The sequence below is a fragment of the Podarcis pityusensis genome (genome assembly GCF_964106645.2).
Source record: "Podarcis pityusensis genome assembly, chromosome: 1".
NCBI lineage: Eukaryota > Metazoa > Chordata > Lepidosauria > Squamata > Lacertidae > Podarcis > Podarcis pityusensis.
The window spans coordinates 104000401-104024167 of record NC_138028.1 but is presented as its reverse complement, the minus strand read 5'-3'; the positions used below and the strand labels follow the sequence as shown (position 1 = coordinate 104024167).

The following is a 23767-nucleotide window of genomic DNA, read 5'->3' as shown; positions in this document are numbered from 1 at the left end:
TTTTTAACCAAACTTTTGTTCCATCACTGGGAAAATGGTATAGTTGGGGATTTAAATGTATGCCTTTAGCTAGTGTTGTCATTTGCATGTGAGTGATGTGACATGCTGTGGACGCAATCACTTGTTTAATTTTTGAAGAAAAGAAATCGCTATAAAGTTTTGTTATTATCTTTCAGTACAATGGAAAACTTCCAGATCAAGAACGCTGACATACTAAATTATATGATAGTTTAAAAGAGGCAAACCATGATGTAATCATTTCAGAAACTTGCAAGATTACAGGGTTTAGGTAGAAAGTAAATGAAAGTACACTAAAGCTACTGTACACACCTATAGTTTTGTACAGTACATTAATTGGCCTCAAAATCTCAGGCCCACCCAACAGCTCCAAGAGAGGTGGAAATAGTTGCTAGGGAAAACACTCCTCTCCCAGGAGTCTTCCCAAGGCTGAAAGAAAGTTCTATCTCATGACATTTAAGCATGCCTTAGGGTAAAAAGATACTCCCTCACCTAGCCTCTCTCTTTTTTGTGATCACCTTGTCCCTAGGTCAAGGGCAAAATGAGGCATTGCCAAAAGACTGGTCTTTATGTTGTCCCGGTTACACTCAAAGAGACTCAACCACTTGCCTCTCTCAGTTAGGAAATAGGTTAGCTGTGATGATGCTTGAAGACAGTCACCTGTCAAGGATGCTGTAATAGTTCTGTCCAGCACTGTAGGATCCTGCAGTCAGCAAGGGATTCCACTAGATTACCTCCAAGACCCTTCCCAGTTCTGAAATTCTATGTTTCTATGATCCTCCACAACTGCATCAAGAGATGCAGCAACTCCAGCTGAAAGCTGAATTCAATTGACGTAATAAATTGGATCTAGCAGATCAGTGTACTAATAAATTTAATAAATCTTCTTTGCTATATTAGTGAAACATAGTGTGGTGTGAGGTGTTTTTTTAAATTATTATTTTTTATGCAAATACTGCTTCTACAAAACTCATTACACTCCAATCTATCATTTAGATCAGTAGAAAATGCCTATATCCCTCCAGCCAAATACAGGCCTTATATTAGACCTCAGGGGGGTTTCAACAGGTACTCATGGAACCAGTTGCTGTCTGTTTGATAGCTGAGTTATGCAGCTGAACTAGATAAAAACATATTGTTATTCCAATATACTGAGGTTGCCGGTACCTTTAAGAACTGTCTGTTCTTGCTGCTTAGGGTGGGGGATTCTTTTCTTTTTCTTTCTTTCTTCCCACTGAATTTCCCTTTGTTAAGAGGGTTGAATACCTCATGTTGACACAATCCATTTTCCCTGATCAAGTGCAAATAGACAGAAAATTGTGTCTGGGGATGACAAGGCAACCGAGACAGCTCATCATCAGCATCTCATCTTGCAACAGGCTCGTTGTCTGAGTTCCTTGCCAAGAAAAAAACAACCAGGGAAATGATATATATTTGTTCTGGTAAATATCTTTGGCAGCTTCCCACTCTGCTCCAAGAAGAGTGAGTCCTAAGCAGCCAGGTGTCTGCCTCACACTGCATCCCAGGCATTTCTGATTATCTAGGCAAGTAAAGTTCTGCCTAAAACTATCATAAGGTGATGAAGTATGTTTCTAAGGAAAGCAGAAAGAGAAGTGTAGTTACGGGGTTAATAGGTTCTTTCTCAGTTCTCTTTCCAGGGGTTTTCCTGAAGATATTTTACGTAACGTGTATAGGTAGCTGCTGTCTGTAGAGCTGCTGTACAAAGACCAGAAGGTAGTCAGGTGTCTAAAGATGTGGCCAGATTCATACTGGGCATTTAGTGCCACCTGCCCTACCATGTGCAATGCTCTTCTCATGGAGGCTAAGCAGGCAACCTCACTACTAATTTTCAGATACCTTTTAAAGATCCTTCAATGTCAAAAGGCCTATTCAGTTGTTTAAACTTCTTCAAGATGAGCCAGTCATTTTTATGCCTTAAAAAAAACACAATATTTTTTAAAAACAGAAATAAACTATGAACAATAAACCCTGTTATATGGTATTTTATGTTTTCATTACACTTCCAGTTTTTGTTGCAAGTATATGCGGTCCAATGAAAGATAACTGAAATAACTGGGATCTGATATACATGTGCACTGCCTCTTCCAGGCTGAAGCTATTTTGGGTTGGGATTCAGTCAGATTCAGTCAGATTACAGCAAATTCAGGTTGCACAATGAAAGCTTATTTGAAGCTTTAAACCACTTCCCCAAATAATCAGGGGTGTTGTTGTTTTTTCCTAAATAAAGAAATGGATAACACTTGCTTTGATGCAACGTCATCCCCTCCACACAAACAAATCAGAGGGGGTGCTCATAAAAGAGTGAACAAAATCTATTCTGCAAACTGCAGAGGTTGTCTGGAAGCACCCCATCTGGTAAAAACGCATCCAGTTTTTTACCAGACGCATTTCTGACTTCCTCCCAAAACTGATTCCCCATCTATTTTCTCTTGAGCTCATGAAACAGTTGCAGGATGATGGTATGCGCATGTGATGTGCACAACCCAAGTAATGCCATGATCAGGCATGGGAAAGATATATTTATCCCGCTGCTGCTGCCACCGCCGCCACCACCTTCTCCCTACTCTGAAGCATCCCACTATGTTCACGTTCAAGCATAAAAGGAGTCTGGAAACGTGTTGCCTTATTTCATTATTCAGGAAGGGTGGAAGAGGCAGGGAGGCATGAAGGAGCACAGAAAGTTACAGGCTGATGAATGTTTGGAAAAATATGGTATGTATTGTCTGACAATGGGAGATTGTTCCTAATGAGAACAACTCGGCTATTATCTGTTTCCATTATTCAGTGTCTGCCTGGAAGGAAATTAACATGGGAGATTCTAGGCAGGTTAAACCATGAATTAAGAGGTGGCAAATGCTTATTAGCAGTGGCCCAGCACACAAAACAAAAGCAAACAACATCCTCCCGCCACAAAAGCCAATCCTACAATGCTAGTTTGCACACATATCACATATAAGAGCTGGTATAAACTTTTACTACTTCAGATTTCAGATCTCATGACTGAATGTTTCTCAACACAAGAGATTCCAGGCACATAGAAAATTAGCATGCAACTGGGTTTGGGGCAGATTCTTGAATAGTGTTCCTCTAATCCAATCTCACATTCTATTTGTTGGGAATGCCATATGCTGAGGAACATGCAGTGATATAAAAAACACACCCAACTGCAGGCTGAAGTAGCATGCATTAAGCTAAATGTGTAGTAACAACTTTGTATGGGGGCTTTATTTCATGCTAAATAATGTTTAGTAATAATGGTTGGTATTCAGCTAACTAGAGCCATGAGCAAAATTTTCTGTTTGCACAACAGAACTTCCTTTCTGTCTCCCTTCCCCATGCTCCCCCCACCCTCCAGAAATCTGCTCTGAGTGATTGGAGGAACCCCCAGAAATTATTTGGGACAGGATGTGCAAGGAGACGAGAATGGGAGGGGGGAGCCCTAAGTCCTTGCACTACTGGATCTATTTAGTATAGGGTTGCCATATTTCAAAAACTGAATATCCGGACACAAAACTTGAGGATTTTTTTATTTGCAAAATCTAAACAAAAAGATTCTGAGCTATTCATAAGGAAATTTGCTGAAAAATCAACACTTCTGACTTCTGACATGCGTTGCCATGTGCCCGGGTTTTCTGGACATTTTTACCGCTCTTCAGAAATTCTGCCCGGACACAATTTCTGTCAGACAAATCCAGGACATGTGGCAGCCCTAATTTAGTCTGCTATGCCCAGTATTAATAAAGAAATGATAATATTTAGTATTGAAAATGTTCAATATTAGATGTGGGGTGATTTTTATCAGGACTGCAGTGCATAGGGGTTCCTCCCTAGCTACAATCCTAACAACATTCTCCCTCCAAGCACTGTAATTGCTGGAGAGGAAAAGATTTTCATTAGTACTGCAGCAGCAGAAGGAACGGGTAGATCTCTACAACATGGCTCAGTCCTGAGAAATATCAGCCCACTGCCCAAAGTATTAAGAAACCCTCCATTTCTGCCTACATATTTAGCATGTCCAATTTGACACCTGACACACAGGTTTACCACCTCAGTCAGAATTAGGCCCTTGTAAATGTAGGCTTTTACTGCAGTTGATTTTCGATTTTTATGTTCTAGTTGATGTTTTAAAATAGGTTGTTTTATAAACTGGTTAGAGATTTGGGAGAGGGAGGGGGATGTAAAGCAGTATAGAAATTATTTAAATTTTTAAAAAATGTGCTACTAGGCTAGTAGTTGTTTGGTCAGCGATTGACTGCCCTTACCAATAATTCTAAAGTACGGTAATCCTGGCTCTGGAAGGAGAGAGAGAGAGAGAGATACATCTGTATGTTGTTTATTGTGATTTATATTGTTGGGAGCTACCCCAAGTTCATGTGCGATGAGGGACGGGATATAAATTCTGTAAATAAACAAGTAAATAAAACACCTGACAGTCTGTGATAAATAAGGAACATGTGCAATATAAACCATAAAGAGGATAATTTCAAGGACAGTCGACGGTGGATTGGTTTGCCTGCTGAACTTCATATCCCTTAACGGCTAAGGGTTTAACTCATCCAGGGATAATTTGTTGTATACATTTCTTGAAATACTCTATAGGAGTAATTTACGTGAACTATAAATCTGTACTCCAGATTTATTTCGCATACTGGTGAAAGCTGGAAAAATATGTGAATCGCTTGTGTGTTGGGGGGGGGGGAGTCTTCTTCATCACATGCCTGAGTGCTTTCATTACACTTGCAATTAAGATTGCTCCTCAAAAAACATCAAACCTCCTCTGGCAAGTGAACCAGTAGGCAGTTCAATTACAATGCCTTCCCAAGGTATTGGGGGGGGGGGGCGTTGCTAGGCTGAAGAGAAATCAGGTTCCTAACAATGCCATGGGATTTCTTCTGAAAACAGAATTTACCAGGACAGAGTTGTGATGTCCTGTGTGGGGAAAGGAAAGACAGAGAGCAAGTAAAGAAAAGGCTGGCAAGCAAATTTTGTGAGAATGTGAAAAGAGAATATAGGAGCTGCAAATTACTCCCTCCCTTGTCCTGCCTTCTGGATTTCAGAGAACAGGATTTGTCCCCTTCTATGTGACAGCCTTTCAGCTACCATACTGGCCTGAATACAAGCCGCAGCTTTAAAATTGGGGGGCGGAGAAGAAAAGGGGGGGAAACCCAAATATAAGCCGCTTCATTCCACACTGCTCCTGACTGCTTACTGGTCAGGCAGGGGGAGAGCCACACTGCGTTATCGACAGCCTTTTCCCTTCCTTGCTTTCTCCCTTCCTGGCCTTCGGGGAGAGGATGGGGGACTACACATAGGTGGGCACCGCTTTAGTGTTTGCCCCATGCTCCTGGCTGCATACCATAAGGTCGTGAAATAAGCCGCACTTTAACTTTTCATGGTCGTAATTTGGGGGGGAAGTGAGGCTTATATTCAGGCCAATACGGTATTTGAAGAGTATTATCATGTCTCTCTTCAGCCTCCTCTTCTTCAAGCTAAATACTGTACACCCAGTTCCTCCAACTTTTCCTCGTAAGACTTGTTTCCGAGACCACTGTCCATCTTCATTGCAAATATCCCTCTAAACAACAGCAGTAATGAAAAAGATAACCCCTGTGGGTAATCCTCAAAGATACTCTTTTTTTTTAGTTTGGGTCACCTGACATTATGAAGTTGGTGATTGACATGGAGAAGGCCCTGTCAATATGGCCCACAGGAAGGGAGGGACATTAGAATCTGGCCCGCTGACCATATCCTGTTCCCCACACCATTCTAACTCAAGCTCGTTACATTTGTTCAGTAATGATGTCTTAGCCTAACTACCTATTTTAGCTCTAGACATGAGGCTTGCTGCACAAAGACCTTGCAGATCATTTTACAGTTTTATTTTTTGTGTAAATCTAGCATGGTAGCAAAACAGGTAAACAAATGCCACCTGCAATGAATATGCAAATGTGACTTCCCAACTGACCACCTCCCGTCCCAATGACCAATTACAGCTGACATTCGCCATTTAACAATGAGAGACCTTCCCCACCCTCAAGAACCTACCCCCTAACCTAAAATTAGACGTGTTGTATCAGTTAATTGTTTTAAGATATGCCTCTGCAGATCACTAAAATAATTATGGAAGCTTTATCTTTCTCCAGGGAACATCATGTCCAGAATCAAACAAAGACACAAAGAGAGAGTCTGGGTGGTTCCACCTAATTAGACAACTGGTGCCTAATTAAACACATACCCACTGCAACAGTGTCTCAGGGCAGTTGTTTCATTGTGGGGTGAGTTTTCAAATCTTTAGTCACACAGTCAGATTCAATGGCAAACCAAGATCAGATTTTCTCTCCAAAATGTCTTGGCCATTGCTGGAATAAAAATTAAGAAAACTGAACAGGGCCCTTTCCCTGCACACACAGGAAACTTCCCTTGCTCACAATGGCCCTCCGTTAAGAATACTAATAAATCATCTTCAATAAGAAATAGCCAAATCTATAAGCCTATTTTAAGGTGATCATGTGTCATGGAATCCTGTCAACTCTTCTGGCATTCAGCATGTTCTTTTTGGCACTGATCCCCTCAGTGGTCATAAACTGAAATAATGCTCTTTAAGTTAATGGGAATCAAATCAGATTAGAACTTGGAGGTAGGGGTGGAATTCAAGGGTATGTTTTATTTTGTTTTTAAAAAGTCACAGGATTTATGAGTTCATGGGATACAGTCTTAACACTAGGTTGCAATTCAGGTTACGGGTCAAGGAGATGGGTGTTTGGAGTGACCGCCACCGCTACCAAAGAACTCTGTCTTCTTTGCACCTAACTTCTTCGCACTTTCTCTACTTTTGTTTATTCATTTGAAATGCTTCCAAACTGCTTAATATTTTAAAAGCCCCAAACGGTATTCAAAATAATACAACACATGCGATTGTTTCAGAAGCTTCGTGAGCCATCTTTGCGATGTGGTGATGGGCAGTTTCAACCCAGCACTCTGCTCTCTACCCAAGTTGTGCTGTTGGACTCTATTCCTGATCCTGTGTCTTGAGGGGGGGAAATACGAGACAAAAAAGAACTCTGCCACTTCCGGGGGCGGCGCGAACGGCAATGGCGGTCCTCTTCTGAACGGGAGAGGAGGCTCCGCAGGCAACGGGTCGTCCGCTACGGCGAAGCGGAGACCCATCCTGGAAAACCCCAGGCGGCAAGAGCCTGGGGTCCTGAGGCTCGGTGGGCGCCTTGAGCGACCCTCCAAGCGCAGAAGGAACCCCGTAAGGGGCTCCGGAGCGCGGAGGGGGGTTGCGGCGCTGAGAGCTGTTTCACAGCCTGAGGAGTGAAGCCGCGCTGCTACTGTCGGTGAGCGCTGACCCCTTTTCCTGCTAAATTACGGATTCGGACGAAAAGCAACTAACTTGTGAGTAAAAGACTGAGTCACTTGAATTTAGAGACTTTAAAAGGAAAATTTAAATTGGCTTGAACTTGGCTGAAAGCGGAGAGACGTGGAAGCAGGAAGTCCGTCTTCCGCAGCCATTGAACTTGAAAAAAGCAATCGGCTGGAGGAGTGGAGGCTGAAAGAAAGAGATCTTAACTTTTACAGATCTAAGCATCTATTGAACTTGCATCTTAAAGTAAAGACTTTAAGCTAAAGATTTGGGATTTTTACTTGCACTTGACTTTCCTCCTTTCATTGGATTACAAATTAGAAGGTGAAACCCAGAGTCAGGAGCTGCCTGAGCACTAAGGGAGCTGTCAGTACTGCAGATTTGGATACTGTATATTGGAACTTGAAACAATCTGAGGGTATTGAGACCTTTTAAATTTGAAACATTCTTTTTGGAGATAAATAAGCACTGTCTGTAACAAAGTGACCATTTATAAACTCTGCTAAACATTTGTATTTGAAGGTTCTTGGACATTAAATTAGACTCTGAAAGACATTTTAAGCTCCCTCTAGAGGATTGGATTAAAACAGTGACTTTACATGCACATTTTACTTTCGATTCCCTTGTTGTTTGCTTGCTCTGGACCTTTCCATTCCCATGGGAATAACTCAGTGTGACCTTGACTGACAGATAACGTTGGAATGAGTGGCACAAGAAAAAGAGGGAGAGCTAAACAAACAACTTTAACAACTCTAACCTCAGCCTCACAGACACGTAGATCATCTGTACCTACTTTGCCCTCAGAAGTGGAGGGAGAGGGCGAAGCAGAGCAGTTACAATTGGAAGATATGGCCTCAGGAGCATCTGTTTCTGTTCTAGACAAAATTTTTGAAAAATTGGAAGCTTTGGACAAGAAAGTAGATGCGCAATCAGCAAAGATTGACAAAAACACAGAATGTCTAAATAAATTAACTACACAAGTGGTACAGAATGCACAAGCAATTGGACAGTTAACGGAGGCCTCAGCAGAAAATCGGAAATTGGCTGAGGACACCAGACAAAAATTAGAAAATTTAGAGCAAGAGGTAAGACCACTCACTAAACAAGTTGGGGAACATCAGATTTATCTCTCCATGATAGAACTGCGAAATCGTGAGAACAACTTAAGGATTAGATCACTACAAGAGGCAGAAGAAGGACATCTAACTGAGTTTTTGACCAAAGAATTCTCCAAGTTCTGGAATTTGGAAGAAAAGGACTTTAAAATTGTGTCAGCTTTCAGACTTGGAAGATTCATAAAGAAGGAGAGGCCCAGAGACTGTCTGATAACATTGAGATCAAAGGAGGAAAGGGATAAGATCTTGGGACTACATTTCGTAAAATCACTGGAGGTTTTGGATAGAAGAATTGAAATCTATAAAGATATCCCAAGACTACTGCTGGATCTTAGAGCCGCCTATTCTGAACTTGTTAAACTACTAAGGAGCAACGCAATTCCATTCAGGTGGGAATTTCCCCAAGGAATATCTTTTACCTTTAGAGGGAGAAAGGTTAAAGTAAGAACATTGGAAGAGAGAGACAAATTCCTGTCTACATACGGAGAGGACCTTCAAAAAGGAATTGAACTACCTTCTGGGCCTGAGGCAACGCCAGTACCAACATCAGCATCTGTGGAACCTGAAGATCCTGAGAACAAGATACCACCCCTTGAAAAATAACCAGATAATTCAGGATGTCTCTGCAACTCTTGAGCTGGAATATTAATGGTTGTAACATTCCGGAAAAAAGGAAGAAAATATTTCATATATTAAAAAAAGAACAATTGGACATTATTTGTTTACAAGAAACACATGTGACGAGGCTCCACAGAAAAGTGTTAATAAATAAAAGATTGGGCCAGGAATTTGTATCGTCGGACAAAGTTAAGAAGAGAGGCGTGGTGATATACGCAAAAGAGAGCCTGTCACCTAAATTCCTATTTAAAGATGAACATGGAAGAATTTTGGCTATTGAGATACAATATCAAGGAGAGAAACTGCTGATATTAGGAATTTATGCACCTAATGAAGGGAAATCGGAATTTTACAAGAAGTTGCAGGAGACAATGCTGGACTATCTGGACTACAACAACATCATAATGATGGGAGATATGAATGGGGTCGTATCAACTAACATGGACAAGTCACAAAGTCAAAATGTTACAAAAGACGGCAGACTACCTAAAACCTTTTTTGAAATGACTGACAACATGGATTTGATTGACATTTGGAGGATAAAGAACCCACTAGGAAGAGAGGGAACATTCTTTTCTGAAGCCCAACTGACCTGGACAAGAATCGACCAAATATGGATTTCTAGAGGCCTGGCACCTAAGGTCAGAAAAGTGGAAATCTGCCCAAAGACCTGCTCCGACCATAATGCAGTAAAGATGGATATGACACTATTACCAACTGGATCCTTTAGATGGAAGATGAATGACAATTTGTTTAGAGATCAGGAAATTACCAAGAAGGCCCAAAAAGTTTTGAAGGACTATTTTGAGATAAACATGAATAATATGGTGGAAAAAAGAATAATCTGGGACGCAAGCAAAGCTGTAATGAGGGGATTCTTGATACAACAGAATGCAGTAAAGAAAAGAACACAAAATGAGAAAAAAGATAAGATCTTGGATAAAATAAAAGAATTAGAGAAGAAATTAAGAGTGAATCCGAAGTCACAGCCAACTCTGAGAGAAATCAAACTTTATCAAACGCAATACTCTAAATTGATAAATCAGGAAATTGAATGGAAGGTTAAATTAATGAAACAAAAAACGTTTGAGTCGGCGAATAAATGTGGAAAACTGCTAGCTTGGCAGTTGAAGAGAAGACAAAGATTAAATACTGTTACGAACTTAGAGGTTGATGGAAAAAACATCCAGAATCCAGTGGACATTAGAAAGTGTTTCCAGAGATATTTCAAAAAATTATACACCCAAGGGCCGCAAGATGATATTGAGATTAAACAATTTTTGGCAAAAAACGGACTATCTAAATTGTCACAAGAAAATAGGACAATCCTGAATTCTAAAATAACACAACAGGAGATCGAACAAGCCATCCAGAACATGCAACTTGGCAAATCTCCAGGACCAGATGGGCTGACCTCCAAGTACTATAAGACATTAAAAGACTATTTGATACAACCTTTGATGGAGGTCAGCAATGAAATTATGGAGGGGAAGAGGGCACCGGAGTCGTGGAAGGAAGCGTTCATCACATTAATACCAAAGTCGGAAGCTGAAAAGACACAACTTAAGAACTACCGTCCCATCTCTCTTTTAAATGTGGATTACAAAATATTTGCAGACATTTTGGCAAATAGATTTAAAAAAGTTTTAAATGAAGTAATTCATAAGGACCAGGCCGGCTTTCTCCCAGGAAGACATCTGTTTGCTAATACAAGGATCATTATTGACATTTTGGAACTTTTGCAAACAGACATAAATACAAAAGCAGTTTTAATTTTTATAGACGCGGAGAAGGCCTTTGACAATATCTCCTGGAAATTTATGATGGGAAATTTAAGAGAGATGGGAGTGGGACGGGGTTTTGAGAATGGGATTGAGGCGATATATTCAGAACAGAAAGCTAAACTGATAGTTAATAATGTGGTTACAGAAGAGTTTAAAATTGAAAAAGGGACACGACAAGGTTGCCCTATCTCCCCTTTGTTATTTATTTCGGTTCTGGAAGTGCTATTGAACATGATTAGAGGGGATCGGTTGGTGGAAGGAATTCAGGTCGGTCAGAAACAATATAAATTAAAAGCTTTTGCAGATGACCTGGTTTTGACCTTGCAGAAGCCAGAGCCCAGTACGAAAAGAGTATTACAACTGATTAATGACTTTGGTCGGGTGGCTGGATTTAAACTAAATAAACAGAAAACTAAGGTTTTGGGGAAAAATTTGACTGATACAGAGTCAGAACGGTTTCAGAATGAGACGGAACTTAATGTGGTTAAAAAAGTAAAATACCTAGGGGTAAACATAACAGCAAAAAATCTAAGTCTATTTAAGGACAATTATGAAAAATGCTGGACAGAAATTAAGAGAGACTTAGATAGTTGGTCAAAATTGAAACTTTCTTTGTTAGGCCGAATTGCTGCTATCAAGATGAATGTATTGCCAAGGATGTTGTTTTTATTTCAAACACTTCAGGTTTTGGATAAAACGGAGTGCTTTCAGAAGTGGCAGAGAGACATTTCTAAGTTTGTCTGGCAGGGCAAAAAGCCCAGAATTAAGTTTAAGATATTAACCGATGCAAAACAAAGAGGGGGCTTTGCCCTGCCAGACTTAAAGTTGTATTATGAAGCCGCAGCGTTCTGCTGGCTAAAAGACTGGCTACTTCTTGAGGACACTGATGTATTAGATTTGGAAGGGTTTAACAATGCTTTTGGATGGCATGCATATTTATGGTATGACAAGGTTAAAGCAAACAAGGCCTTTAAGAACCATATTGTCAGAAAATCATTGTTTAATGTCTGGACAAAATATAAAGACTTGCTGGAAAATAAAACACCAAGGTGGCTTTCACCTTTGGAAGCCAAGGCCCGAAAAAGACCCAATATGGAGGCTAAATGGCCAAAATATTGGGAAATACTAGAAAAGGATGGAGACAATTGGAAATTGCAGAGTTTGGAGAAAATGAAAGACAAAGTGCGAGATTGGTTACATTACGCTCAGATTAAAGAAGTTTTTAAAAATGATAAGAAACTAGGGTTCCAGGTGGAGAAATCGAAATTAGAAACAGAATTGTTAGAACCAAAGATTAAGGTACTTTCAAGGATGTATAACTTGCTGTTGAAATGGAATACACAAGACGAAACGGTTAAATCGGCTATGATAAGGTGGGCACAGGACATTGGGCATAATATCATGTTTGAGGACTGGGAGAGGTTGTGGAGTAATGGATTGAAATTTACTGCATGTAACGCTCTGAAAGAAAATGTAATGAAAATGATTTATAGATGGTATATGACCCCAGTCAAACTTGCCAAAATTTACCACCTGTCTGATAATAAGTGTTGGAAATGCAAAGAGTGTGAGGGAACGTTCTTCCACCTCTGGTGGACTTGCCCTAAAGTGAAGGCGTTCTGGGAAATGATTTATAATGAACTGAAAAAGGTATTCAAATATACCTTCACTAAGAAACCAGAGGCTTTCCTTTTGGGTATTGTCGGCCAAGGGGTGGCAAAGAAGGACCAGACATTTTTTATGTATGCAACAACAGCAGCAAGGATACTTCTCGCAAAACAATGGAAAACTCAAGATCTACCCACACTGGAAGAATGGCAGATACAACTGATAGACTACATGGAACTGGCTGAAATGACCGGCAGAATCCGTGACCTGGGAGAAGAGAGGATTGAGGAGGACTGGAAGAAATTTAAGAACTATTTACAAAAGTATTGTAATTTGAGTGAATGCTAAATAAGATGCTAGATCAAAATAACTGAGCACCACTAAATTTAGAAGTTTTTAAGAAAATAAGTAAAACTGTGAAATTTAGCTCCCTCTGAGAATTATAAGATTATGAAATATAGAAGGGATATAAGAACTTAAATAAGATGATAAATTGCTGACAAAATGTTATAACGATGAAAGTGGGAGCGGGAGATGTGAGGAAGTCCAAAGAAAATGTGAAAATATGTTAAGATCAATGTTATATTGCTTACTATGTTTATTTTTATTGTAAAACCTAATAAATTGCTTTAAAAAAAAAAAAAAAAGAACTCTGCCAGTTCTAATTATTGATCCACCATCACAGACCCATTTAGCATTTGGAGCTACTTGCAGTGCCTCTTGTTCTTTCTCCTTCTCACTTGACTGCCAGCACTCTCAGAAGTAACTAGGTGTCTGCCCACATTAGCATCTTGTAATGTGCTGCCTATTTTTACAGCTTTCGTTGCATGTGACATGTGGGACTGGAAACAAAAATCTCTCCCACTGCAATGTGTGCGTGTCAGCAAGCGCCACTTCACTTTATTCATTTTTCCGCTACATTGTGCTTCTATATTCTCTCTCATAAAAAAAACCTTTCAGAAAGAGTGTTGTTCTTATGGCTCAAATATGTGTTTTAAGTGGCGTGATAGCACAACAGACAATGTGCACCTTAGGGATGGGAGTGGCGAGTTGATTCAGTTCACAATTTTCAAAACAATACTTGAACTGCAATGCAGCCAACCTTCAAAATTCAGGTTTCTCTGAATTTTACGATGCAACTTTCCAAAGCCAAGTAATGTGTACAAAAATGCATGTGCTGGGGTGAGGTGCACATAAAGATGTATATTTTAGTGCAAATGACATACAAAAGCACATTGTACTAGGGGAAAATGTGCAGAAAAATGTGAAAGAAGAACGAGGAAGAACGGGGAATGCAATCAAGTGAAATGCACAAGTATCAATATTTAAGTTGCACCTCCTGCACCTCCTTAAAAGTATTAGACAGGCCAATAAGTGTCTCTATTTCTCTGGATTTGTCTGTTATTAAACTCACAGTAAGCAGCAGGCAACTACAAGTTTCCCTCCTCTCTTACTGGATTGCCACTTTATAAGAAGGAAGGCAGAAAAGTTACATTCAGTGGGGTGAGTTAAGTGTGTTTCTGCTTTCTTTTGATGGAAATTAGGAGTGCATCCAAAGCATAATAAAAACTTAAAAGGTTCCATGCTTTTAATACAATTTTCTCTTTCTAAAAGGATTTTTCTCATTGTGTTCGTCTTTCCATATAAAACCAGAGTAGCCTAATGCAGAATAATGAAGCCTGTATAAACTCAAATGTGTCCTTTGGATACAAATACTTCACTTCCTAGAAAACAGTCATAATAAAGACATAGTAATAAAGACAATTGAGAAAGTCTTCACCAATAATTTTTCCTATATTTTCCTTAGAGAAATGAGGGTACCTTATTCTTGGGTCCGATGAACCATACTGGTCAAATCATATCAGTGAAACCTTAGCAGTCAAATGTTTGACATTTGGTATTATATTTCATCATTAAGCGCCTTTTCAATAGTTGACTGTCAGAATCACGGCAAATGTCCCTCCTACTAGAAACAGCCAGCTAAACCACTTGTCAGTCAACTTTCACTTGAGTTCTACTTCAGTAATATTAGGATGTGCTTGGACTGACTGAAAAACAACTTCATTCCTAGCCTCAAAAATGCTTGGGATTTCCAGTGACTGAGGCAATGCTTCTTAATACGGCCTCAGGGCCAAATGATATGAACACAAGAAGGAACATAAGAAGCTGTCTTATACTGTCAAACATTGGTCCATCTAGCTCAGTATTGTCTATGCCGTGACTCTTCAAGATTTCAAAAAAGAGTCTCTCCCAGTTCTGCCTAGAGATCTGTGGGTATAGCGTGGTATGATGATGATGATGATGATAATAATAATAATAATAATAATAATAATAATAATAATAACAATATGCATACAAAGCAAGTTCTCTGCCACTGAGTTATGGCCCTTCTTCAACATCTTGTAGACTGTCAACTTCTTTGTTAAAATAGTTCTCTATTTATTTAACTATTAACTAGGAGACATGTCAATGTGGTTTTTATACAGAACTTCTAGGCAGTCACTGCCCTATCCTAAAGTTGTTGTAAGATACTTCAGGAAAACTGGGATCTAAAAGGTCCACATTACAAGTTATAGGAAAGATAATTTAAATTAAAATCCTGTTTAATTTTTTTATATAAAATTGTTGTTTGCCACCTATACTTTTTAGCAGAAAGAATATAAATTATCTTAAATTTAAAAAAACTCTAAATAAATTGGGTTGTATCCAACTAAAACATTACTCAGAATAGACCCACTCAATGGACATGTCACAAAGCCACAGACAAAGGGAGGCAGACAAAAATCAGTACAAGTCTGGTCTCTTGCCGCTTTCATTTGTTGGAATATTTTTCCCCATAATGAGGACATATGGAATATTTTCACAATCCTTTTGAACTGAATGTTTTTGTCCTTTTCTCCCTTAGCTGAGATACATTCCACAGGGATGGAGCCTTTTCTATCCTCCTCGTGCTATTTGGAACCCTGGAACATACCAAAGCCTATCTGCTTCAGAAGTTATTCCCATTTACATGAGGGACCAGGAAGATCCATGATGGAGCACATCCTACATCCTCACTGTCTCTTTGTGTAACTAACCCATGAAGAGAGTTTGTTTTATCTGGCAGGGTAAAACTAACCCTTTTTCTCTGCCCAAATTTTACCATGTTATGTGGATTTCCTAAACGATTTGTCACAAGCAAATGGTACCACAAACCTCGTGGTTACTACAGAGAATGAAGATATGAAATATTGTTCTCAGAATTCAGTCATGCTGCAGCCAAAGAAGATGCATGTTCTACCTCCACAGTCAGAAGTGGTTGCTGGGAATCATGAATATTGTGTTCACATCCTTCTTTTCCCATGGTGGTCTGGTTATTCACTGTGAGAACAGAATGCTGGATTAGATGGGCCATGGGCCTGAACTAACCATCTCTGTTTATGTTAGGAAGAAACAACAACTAGCCATATGAAAGGTATGAATTGGCCTTAAAAATAATAATATTGAAATCAGCCTAAATTTATTTTATTTTCCCCCCTTTGTTTTTCAGAGCTGTCCTGTTTTGCTCTCTAACATCCGTTCCATGATGTTTGGGCTCAACAGTCTTATCAGAGTGATGTGCTTAGCCCCAGTTATGCTGCATGCATGAGATAAAAGACCAGATGATGATCTCTCATTGGTGGCAATCAGGAGGAGAAGCACTCCATTTGATCATGGATGGCACCGGTTTAAGTGCTGGAGAATAAAATCAGGCTCCATCAATGTTATTCAGCATGACAGCCTGCCAGCAAAAGAGAACCTGATGAATCGTCAGCAAGACGTGCTAAAGTTATTTAGCCAGAAAATGTCTCCTGTGCGGTAACCGACATTGTAACTAATGCAATCCTAACTCCCTTAAACCCAGCTGGAATCTTGCCATCTGTATCAATGAAACCAACCCCATCAATCTGTTCTTGTAATTCATTTTTAGAGAAAGATGAGAATGTTAACATAATTCCCTCAAGTTTTATCTGGTGGGGCTTTAAAAAATTAAACACTATTTACAGGGGACATTATTCCACTGTTGATCCATATTAGATTCCACTAACCTTTCTTAGAGACAGTCGTGTTTTTGTGTTTACTGGTGTTGGCATGGTAATGTTTAGATTTCTTTCCCGCCCCAATTTCTGCACTGCGGGTAATGTTGTTTATTTATTTTATTAAAGAATTTGTGGTGTATTCCTTGCATCAAAAACTCAGAGCGGAGAATAATTTTCAAATTGTTTAAACATGCTAGGGATAAATAAAGTATGCAATGACAAAGAAGAAGTGCATGTCCAACCAGGAATTGTCAGTACAATTCCTTATAGCACCATATTGGGCCTGGGCTCTGAACACTGACAGTAAGAGACACTGCACCGTGTTGTCATGCCCTGTTGAGTATGCACACTGAGTATGCACACCGAGCCACATGGAACAAGACATTGCATAGCAGTCCAGTTGAAACCAATGGAACTAAAGGCTACAACTCACTTACCGGGGAGCAAGGGCTCGCCCACAATTCTGAGCAGCTTTCTAGGCATGGGTCTGAGTGGTTTTTCCCTTGCCCCACCACTTTCCCCAGGAAAACCCACTCTTTAGAGTTAAAACGAAGGAAACATCAATCCAGAGAAAACCCATTTGAGGTTTGCTCCACTTCAGTAGCAAAGATTGGGTTCCCCCAGGGAAAATCAGTGGGGCAAGGACAAGTCTGGGTTACCTTACATCTCTTGAACACTTCATGGACCCAAACAAAGACAGGGAACCATCCCTGAGGCTCTTGCCTCCCCAACCCACAACACCCTGGCTGACCCTGGTTGCTGTGGCCTGCTTAACAGCTGCACTCAGTATAGGGACACCCAAGGGGCAAAATCAGTGGCACAAGCTTATCCTCCACCAAGGAAAACACCAGCATTTCTTCAGGAGCTGGCTGCTCCTCTTGCATGTTCATATGAACCTCCAGCTCCTCCTGCTCCACCTCTTCTTCTGGCATCTCCAAAGCCATTGATTTTTCCTGCACCCCTTATTTCACAGCAGGCTCCCAGGGAGCGGAGAAAACAATCAGAAGCAGCTCCTCAGCTCCACTCAGCTCACCTTTCTCTGAGGCCTTGTCTTCCCGCTTGCCTTCAGCTACGGACTGCATCTCTTCCCAGTTGCAGCCCCTTCACTTCCCATCTACACTCTCAATCTCCTTGGCCACCACTTCCACCTGGTCACTTTCAACTCCCTGTAGCATCTCACCAGGTAGGGTCCTCCCCTCACATGGAGTCACCCTTTTGTCTCCAAAGTGGCTTCTCACACTGTGCTTGCAGCTGCTCCACTTCACTGAACCACTGGTTCTGCCGCTCCAGCTACTGCTGGACTTGCTGCTACAGCATCAGCTTGAACTGCTTCAGAAATGCTACTGTTCCTCCCTCCATTTCAGCTCAGGCACACCTCGCTCACAGGTCCTCCTCCAGGAAACATGAATCCCACTTCAGTGGTGTCTTTATGAGATATGGTTTATTTACTCATATATACAACCCCAGCCTAGGTTGGAGGGGTTCCCAGTACTGACACCCCAAGATAGTCTTGCTTCTCCCATAGCCACAGCCTTGGATTCCAGCAGAAATCAGGCATGGCGCTCTCTCTCTCTCTCTCTCTCTCTCTCTCTCTCTCTCTCTCTGCCTTTCCAACCTAAAGCTTTGCTTCCAACTTCTTGCCTGCAACTCTCCTTTCCACTCTGGCCATTTGTCTTTCTAACTAACAGTTGAGGGAGGGAGACCCATCCATTTGACCTCTGGCATAGGGGCAGGGGCAGAGAAAGCGGGGTGCAGTGGGGGTGGGCAGCCCTGGGTGTCACCATTGAGGGGGAAGTGACAAATGCCGGGCAGCACTCACCCTAGAGCCTGCAGCGCACCCATGCCACACATCTCTCACGGTGGCTTGGGCAAGTGCAGGCTCCACTCTGCCCTAACGGCCCGCCCACCACCTCCCCCTCAGCTTAGGGCGGCTGAGTGGGAGGAGGCAGGCAGGCTCTTCAGAGACCCCGCAAAGCTTCCTGCCCCAGCTGGTCCCGCCCCATGGGTGGCTGGCTCTGCCCCCATGGGCAGCTGGCCCTACCCCCGCGGGCAACTGGTCCCGCCCCTGGGTGCAGGGCATGTGTACCGCCCCAGGCGCCCAAATGTCTTTCTCCGCCGCTGTACAGGGGCACTCCCTTTGTTACCTTAATGACCCATATTTAGCAGGCCATTACCAAGCTAGCCAGGGCTATTCCAGCAATTGAATCAGTAAAAAAGTCAATAGCGTGACTTTAGAAACTTACCCAAAATTTCCAGTCTTGAGGCAGGTATGCTATTCTTTTTTTTGTGATTATTCAATGCATTTGATCTGGATCTTGACAAGTCACATTGAGGCTGTGCCAATCCCTAATTGCGTGTACCACACAAGATCAATCGGAACGAGATGGTTGAAAACATGCTGTGATGCAAGCCTCCCTCCCACGTTAGCTGACACTTCTTCCTTAAGGAAAAAGGAACATTCCCGTTTTCTGACTTAGTGTTAGAGTACCAAATGAGCCACAAGAAAACGACCATCTGGACACTGCTTGAAAAAAAAGAATTAAAAACCAACTTCAGAACTTTCTGACAAACACAGTTGAAAGTAGAACGTTACAGTTCAAGTCCTTGAAAAAGAACAATCAACTCACTGGAGAGGCTGACTTTGGACAGCTCAGGAAGCTGTCATGCTAAATTACCCCCAATATGTTTCTGAAAGTTACATTCACAGTCCATGTAACATCAGGCCAGAGAGTTAACTTTAGAACAAGTTAGCTTGGGATGCTACTTTTTTAAATGTTTGGTTACGTTTTTATGTATGGGGCTAAGCTGTGATATGAGGCCAACAGTGCTGGAGAGCTATTCGTTTTCATAGAATCAGAGTTGGAAGAGACCCCAAGGATCATCTAGTCCAGCCCCCAACAATGCAGGAATCTCAGCTACAGCATCCATGACAGATGGCCATCCAACCTCTGCTTAAAAGCCTCCAAGGAAGGAGAGTCCACAACCTCCCAAGGGAGACTGTTGCACAGTCAAACAGCTCTTACTGTCAGAAAGTTTTTCCATATGTTTAGTCGGAATCCCCTTTCTTCAAACTTGAAGCCATTGGTTTGAGTCCTACCCCCCCAGAGCAGGAGAAAACAATCTTGTTCCCTCTTCCATGTGACAGCCCTTGAGATATTTGAAGATGGCTATCATATCTCCTCTTAGTCTCCTCTTTTCCAGGCTAAAAGAGTTCCTGAGAACTGAAGTTTTACCCATGGTGCTACAGTTCCCAGCACCCTGAAATCCATGTGCCAGGATACTTTGGAGAAAGTCCTGTGCTTTAAATGTATGGTGTGTATACAACCTAAGTTTAATGTTCTTTATCTTCTTGATTATCACCATGAAAGACAGCAAGCAGCACAAAAGCATCATCTATATTTCAGACTTCTGGCAAGATGAAACTAAATGCTACATGCCACAAGATGTGTGGCCAGTGTGGTGTAGTGGTTAAGAGCGGTAGTCTCGTAATCTGGGGAACCGGGTTCGCGTCTCCGCTCCTCCACATGCAGCTGCTGGGTGACCTTGGGCTGAAGTCTCTCAGCCTTACTCACCTCACAGAGTGTTTGTTGTGGGGGAGGAAGGGAAAGGAGAATGTTAGCCACTTTGAGACTCCTTCCAGTAGTGATAAGGCGGGATATCAAATCCAAACTCCTCTTCTTCTTCTTCCCCCGCCCCTGAGAAAAGAGTAAGCTGTTTGACAAAGGATATTCATCTTCCACCAAACACTATCATCTCACACCCTCATTTGCCATGGTAAAGGAGAGAAAAACCATAAACATGGCAGAAAAACTGTGTCCAATTCACACACACACACTAATACCACATCAAGCCTTCTGTTGGTAGGAAAATACTTTCACACATTCTTATCAAATAAGGGCAAAAGCACTCCTAATAAGCGAAAATCAATTAGTGCAGCACCAAAATGGATTTATTTGTGCTGTCAGCACAAAGATATTTGCATGGCAGTTTGCAGTGTGTGTGTGTGTGTAAAGGAGATGCTGCAGTCTGTAGTTCAGTTAATGAGGAGTTTTTGCTTGAAGGTGTGATGGAGTGGGGGATAGCAACTCAAAGAGAGATTTTTCTGCCAACAGCAACTTCTCCTGTGGCAGCAGCTGACACTCTCAAGGCTGGGCGCATCAAAGAGGCATTGTTGGGAGTTTGTGAATTTTAACTCCACTTAATAACTGAAATCCAGAAGTAATTAAATAACAAAGGCCCATATGCTCCATCTTATGTAAATGCACAGGGAGGGGGTATCTCGCTGTGATAACTCTCTGAGGTTGCACAGAGCAGAAATGCTAAATCTGTATCTTATCCTCCCTGCTGATTTCAAAAGCCAGTGTCAGAGACACGGATCATGGATACCTTCGGGATTATTGGTTCATCCCTGTCTTCAGGAAGCACGATCTTCCTAATGCTGCAGAATGCTGCTGTCTGTAGAAGCCAGAAAATCATCTTCTGAAAGCTGTTCTTATAGTGTTTTGACCCCTGTAAAAGGTAAAGGACCCCTGACAGTTAAGTCCAGTCACAAATAACTCTGGGGTTGTGGTGCTCATCTCGCTTTACTGGCCAAGGGAGCCAACGTTTGTCCGCAGACAGCTTTTCCAGGTCATGTGGCCAGCATGACTAAGCCGCTTCTGGCGAAACCAGAGCAGCGCACGGAAACGCTGTTTACCTTCCCGCCGGAGTGGTACCTATTTATCTACTTGCACTTTGACATGCTTTCAAACTGCTAGGCTGGCAGGAGCTAGGACCAAGCAACAGAAGCTCACCCCATCGCAGGGATTCGAACCGCCGACCTTCCGATCGGCAAGCCCTAGGCTCAGTGGTTTACACCACAGCGCCACCCTCGTCCCATTTGACCCCTGTAAGATGCAATATTGCAAAAAGGGTGAGAGAGGGAGAATCCAAGGCAGAGGAACTGCTAGATCCAATGCTTTATTGGGCCTGTGCTGGCTAGACAGAAACTGTGTCCTTCCCAAGGCCAATTTATGATGAAAGTAATGCAGTCACATTTGTAAAGTCTTCCTACAAAAGAGTAGGGTAACTCAGTAGGGCATGGAAATATTAATTTGCACAGGACATGCATGGCCTTCAGAAGCTCCCGTGTTCTATGCCTGACATCTCCAGTTAAGAGAATCAGTTAGCAGGTGGTATGAAATGCCTCTGCTTGAGATTCTGCAAAGCCAATGAATGTCCAAATTGGGCTGTGCCAAAATCTGTCTGCCAACTTCTCAAACATTTTCTTCCCCTTTCCTCCCTCTTGCTGTCAGTTTGTATTTTTTTAAAAAGAAAAAGAAAGAAAGAAAGAAAGAAAGAAAGAAAGAAAGAAAGAAAGAAAGAGAAAGACACCCACCACCACCACCACCACTGGTCCTATACAGGATTGCACCCTAGGAGTATTTGGCTAATGCAAATAAGTAGCATGCTATATCTTTCAGGTACTCTGAACTTCTCAGTTCAAAGTATGCAATTACAGTGGTACCTCAGGTTACATACGCTTCAGGTTACAGACTCCACTAACCCAGAAATAGTGCTTCAAGTTAAGAACTTTGCTTCAGGATGAGAACAGAAATCGTGCTCCGGAGGCGCAGCAGCAGGAGGAGGCCCCATTAGTTAAAGTGGTGCTTCAGGTTAAGAACAGTTTCAGGTTAAGTACGGACTTCCGGAACGAATTAAGTACTTAACCCGAGGTACCACTGTACGAACAATCTGACATAGATGATCATGCAGATGTAGAAATACATCACACTCCTCATCCAGTCCTCATTAAATCCTGCCGATTTCAATAGGAGTTACTCTCGTGTAATTTTGTACCATACAGCAGCCTAAATTAGTTGCACCAGGCCCCATGAAAACAAGTTAGGTCATGACTTAAGTTCCACTAATTTCAGTAGGAATTCGATGCAACTAACTGAGTCTGGATCCAACCCATTAACTATTTCTAGAGCATGGGTAGGCAAACTAAGGCCCGGGGGCCAGATCCGGCCCAATCACCTTCTAAATCCGGCCTGTGGATGGTCCAGGAATCAGTTGTTTTTACATGAGTGGAATGTGTCATTTTATTTAAAATGCATCCCTGGGTTATTTGTGGGGCATAGGAATTTGTTCATTCCCCCCCTCCCAAAAAAATATAGCCCGGCCCGCCACAAGGTCTGAGAGAAAGTGGACCAGCCCCCTGCTGACCCCTGTTCTAGAGTGTGTTCACTCTTTCCATTGGCAATTGTGCTATTATAACCTTTATGCTACTGCTTTGCTGTAGAAGGAAACAATATACACTGATTTATTTAAAGAAGCAGAAACTCAAAGTCCATGAAGAGTGTGGGCCAGTGGAGAATGATTGGTTAGATCAGGTGGGGCACTGCTCCACCAATCTCATTCTGCCTTCAGCCAGCCCCCTCCTACTTGCCTTCATACTTACAGCCAATCCAAGGGGTGGCCATGGCTGTCATCTTCCTCTTCTTTAGTTTCAATGTTATCTTGTAGAACTTGGTAGGCGAAAGACGAGGACAAAACAAGAATCAAGTTGGTTCTGCCAGTTATCAGCTCTGGCTCCATCTACAGTACTGTTTGGACTCCCTGCATTCTGCCCTATCAGTGCCGATGGCCACAAAGCACCACTGATGTGGGCACAAACCTTCAGGATCTGTTTGTAGAATTTAAATTATAAATTATATAAAAATAAAGCTAAAAAAAAAAAAACACAGGCAAAACAAGACAACTGAGAGAGTTTGAAATGCCAGTGAAAAAAGCAGAAAGAATATACCATTTGATATATTAATGGCATTTAGCAGATAAAGAGAGATGGAATACAAATATTTCTTGGTGATCTGATCATTTCCACAGGCTGAGTAATGATGTACCAAAGGATCATTGTTAACATAAGAAATGAAATGAAACTATTGGGCTACACAATTATCTGAGTGAGAATTACTATTGACTGCACACACAATTTCCCCATTGTGTCATTTTTCCCCCATTAGAGCTAAGCTTCAAACTGTCTGGTACCAATGCACGATATTAAAAACACAATTTTTCTTCCAGTGGAGTGTTGCCTCTTGTCTGGCAGCAAATAGTAACCAGGTGATAAGCAGGTTTTGTGTCATTTCTTTAAGCCTTAAGATCTCCATCAGAGACATTTAACAGAATTTGGGAAGTTTT

At 41.6% G+C, this 23767-nt stretch overlaps 1 protein-coding gene across 1 annotated transcript in view; it reads right to left on the bottom strand.

Moving 5' to 3' along the window:
- The window catches only part of LOC308475555 (uncharacterized protein), a gene marked incomplete at its 5' end in the record, with an annotated part of 499606 nt that extends 476442 nt beyond the window's left edge, over positions 1-23164 (bottom strand). The window contains one exon of the mRNA XM_081002593.1: positions 23028-23164. Within this exon, the coding sequence (XP_080858719.1) occupies positions 23028-23164 (137 nt within the window). The remainder of the gene's footprint in view (positions 1-23027) is intronic.
- Positions 23165-23767: the final 603 nt, after the last annotated feature.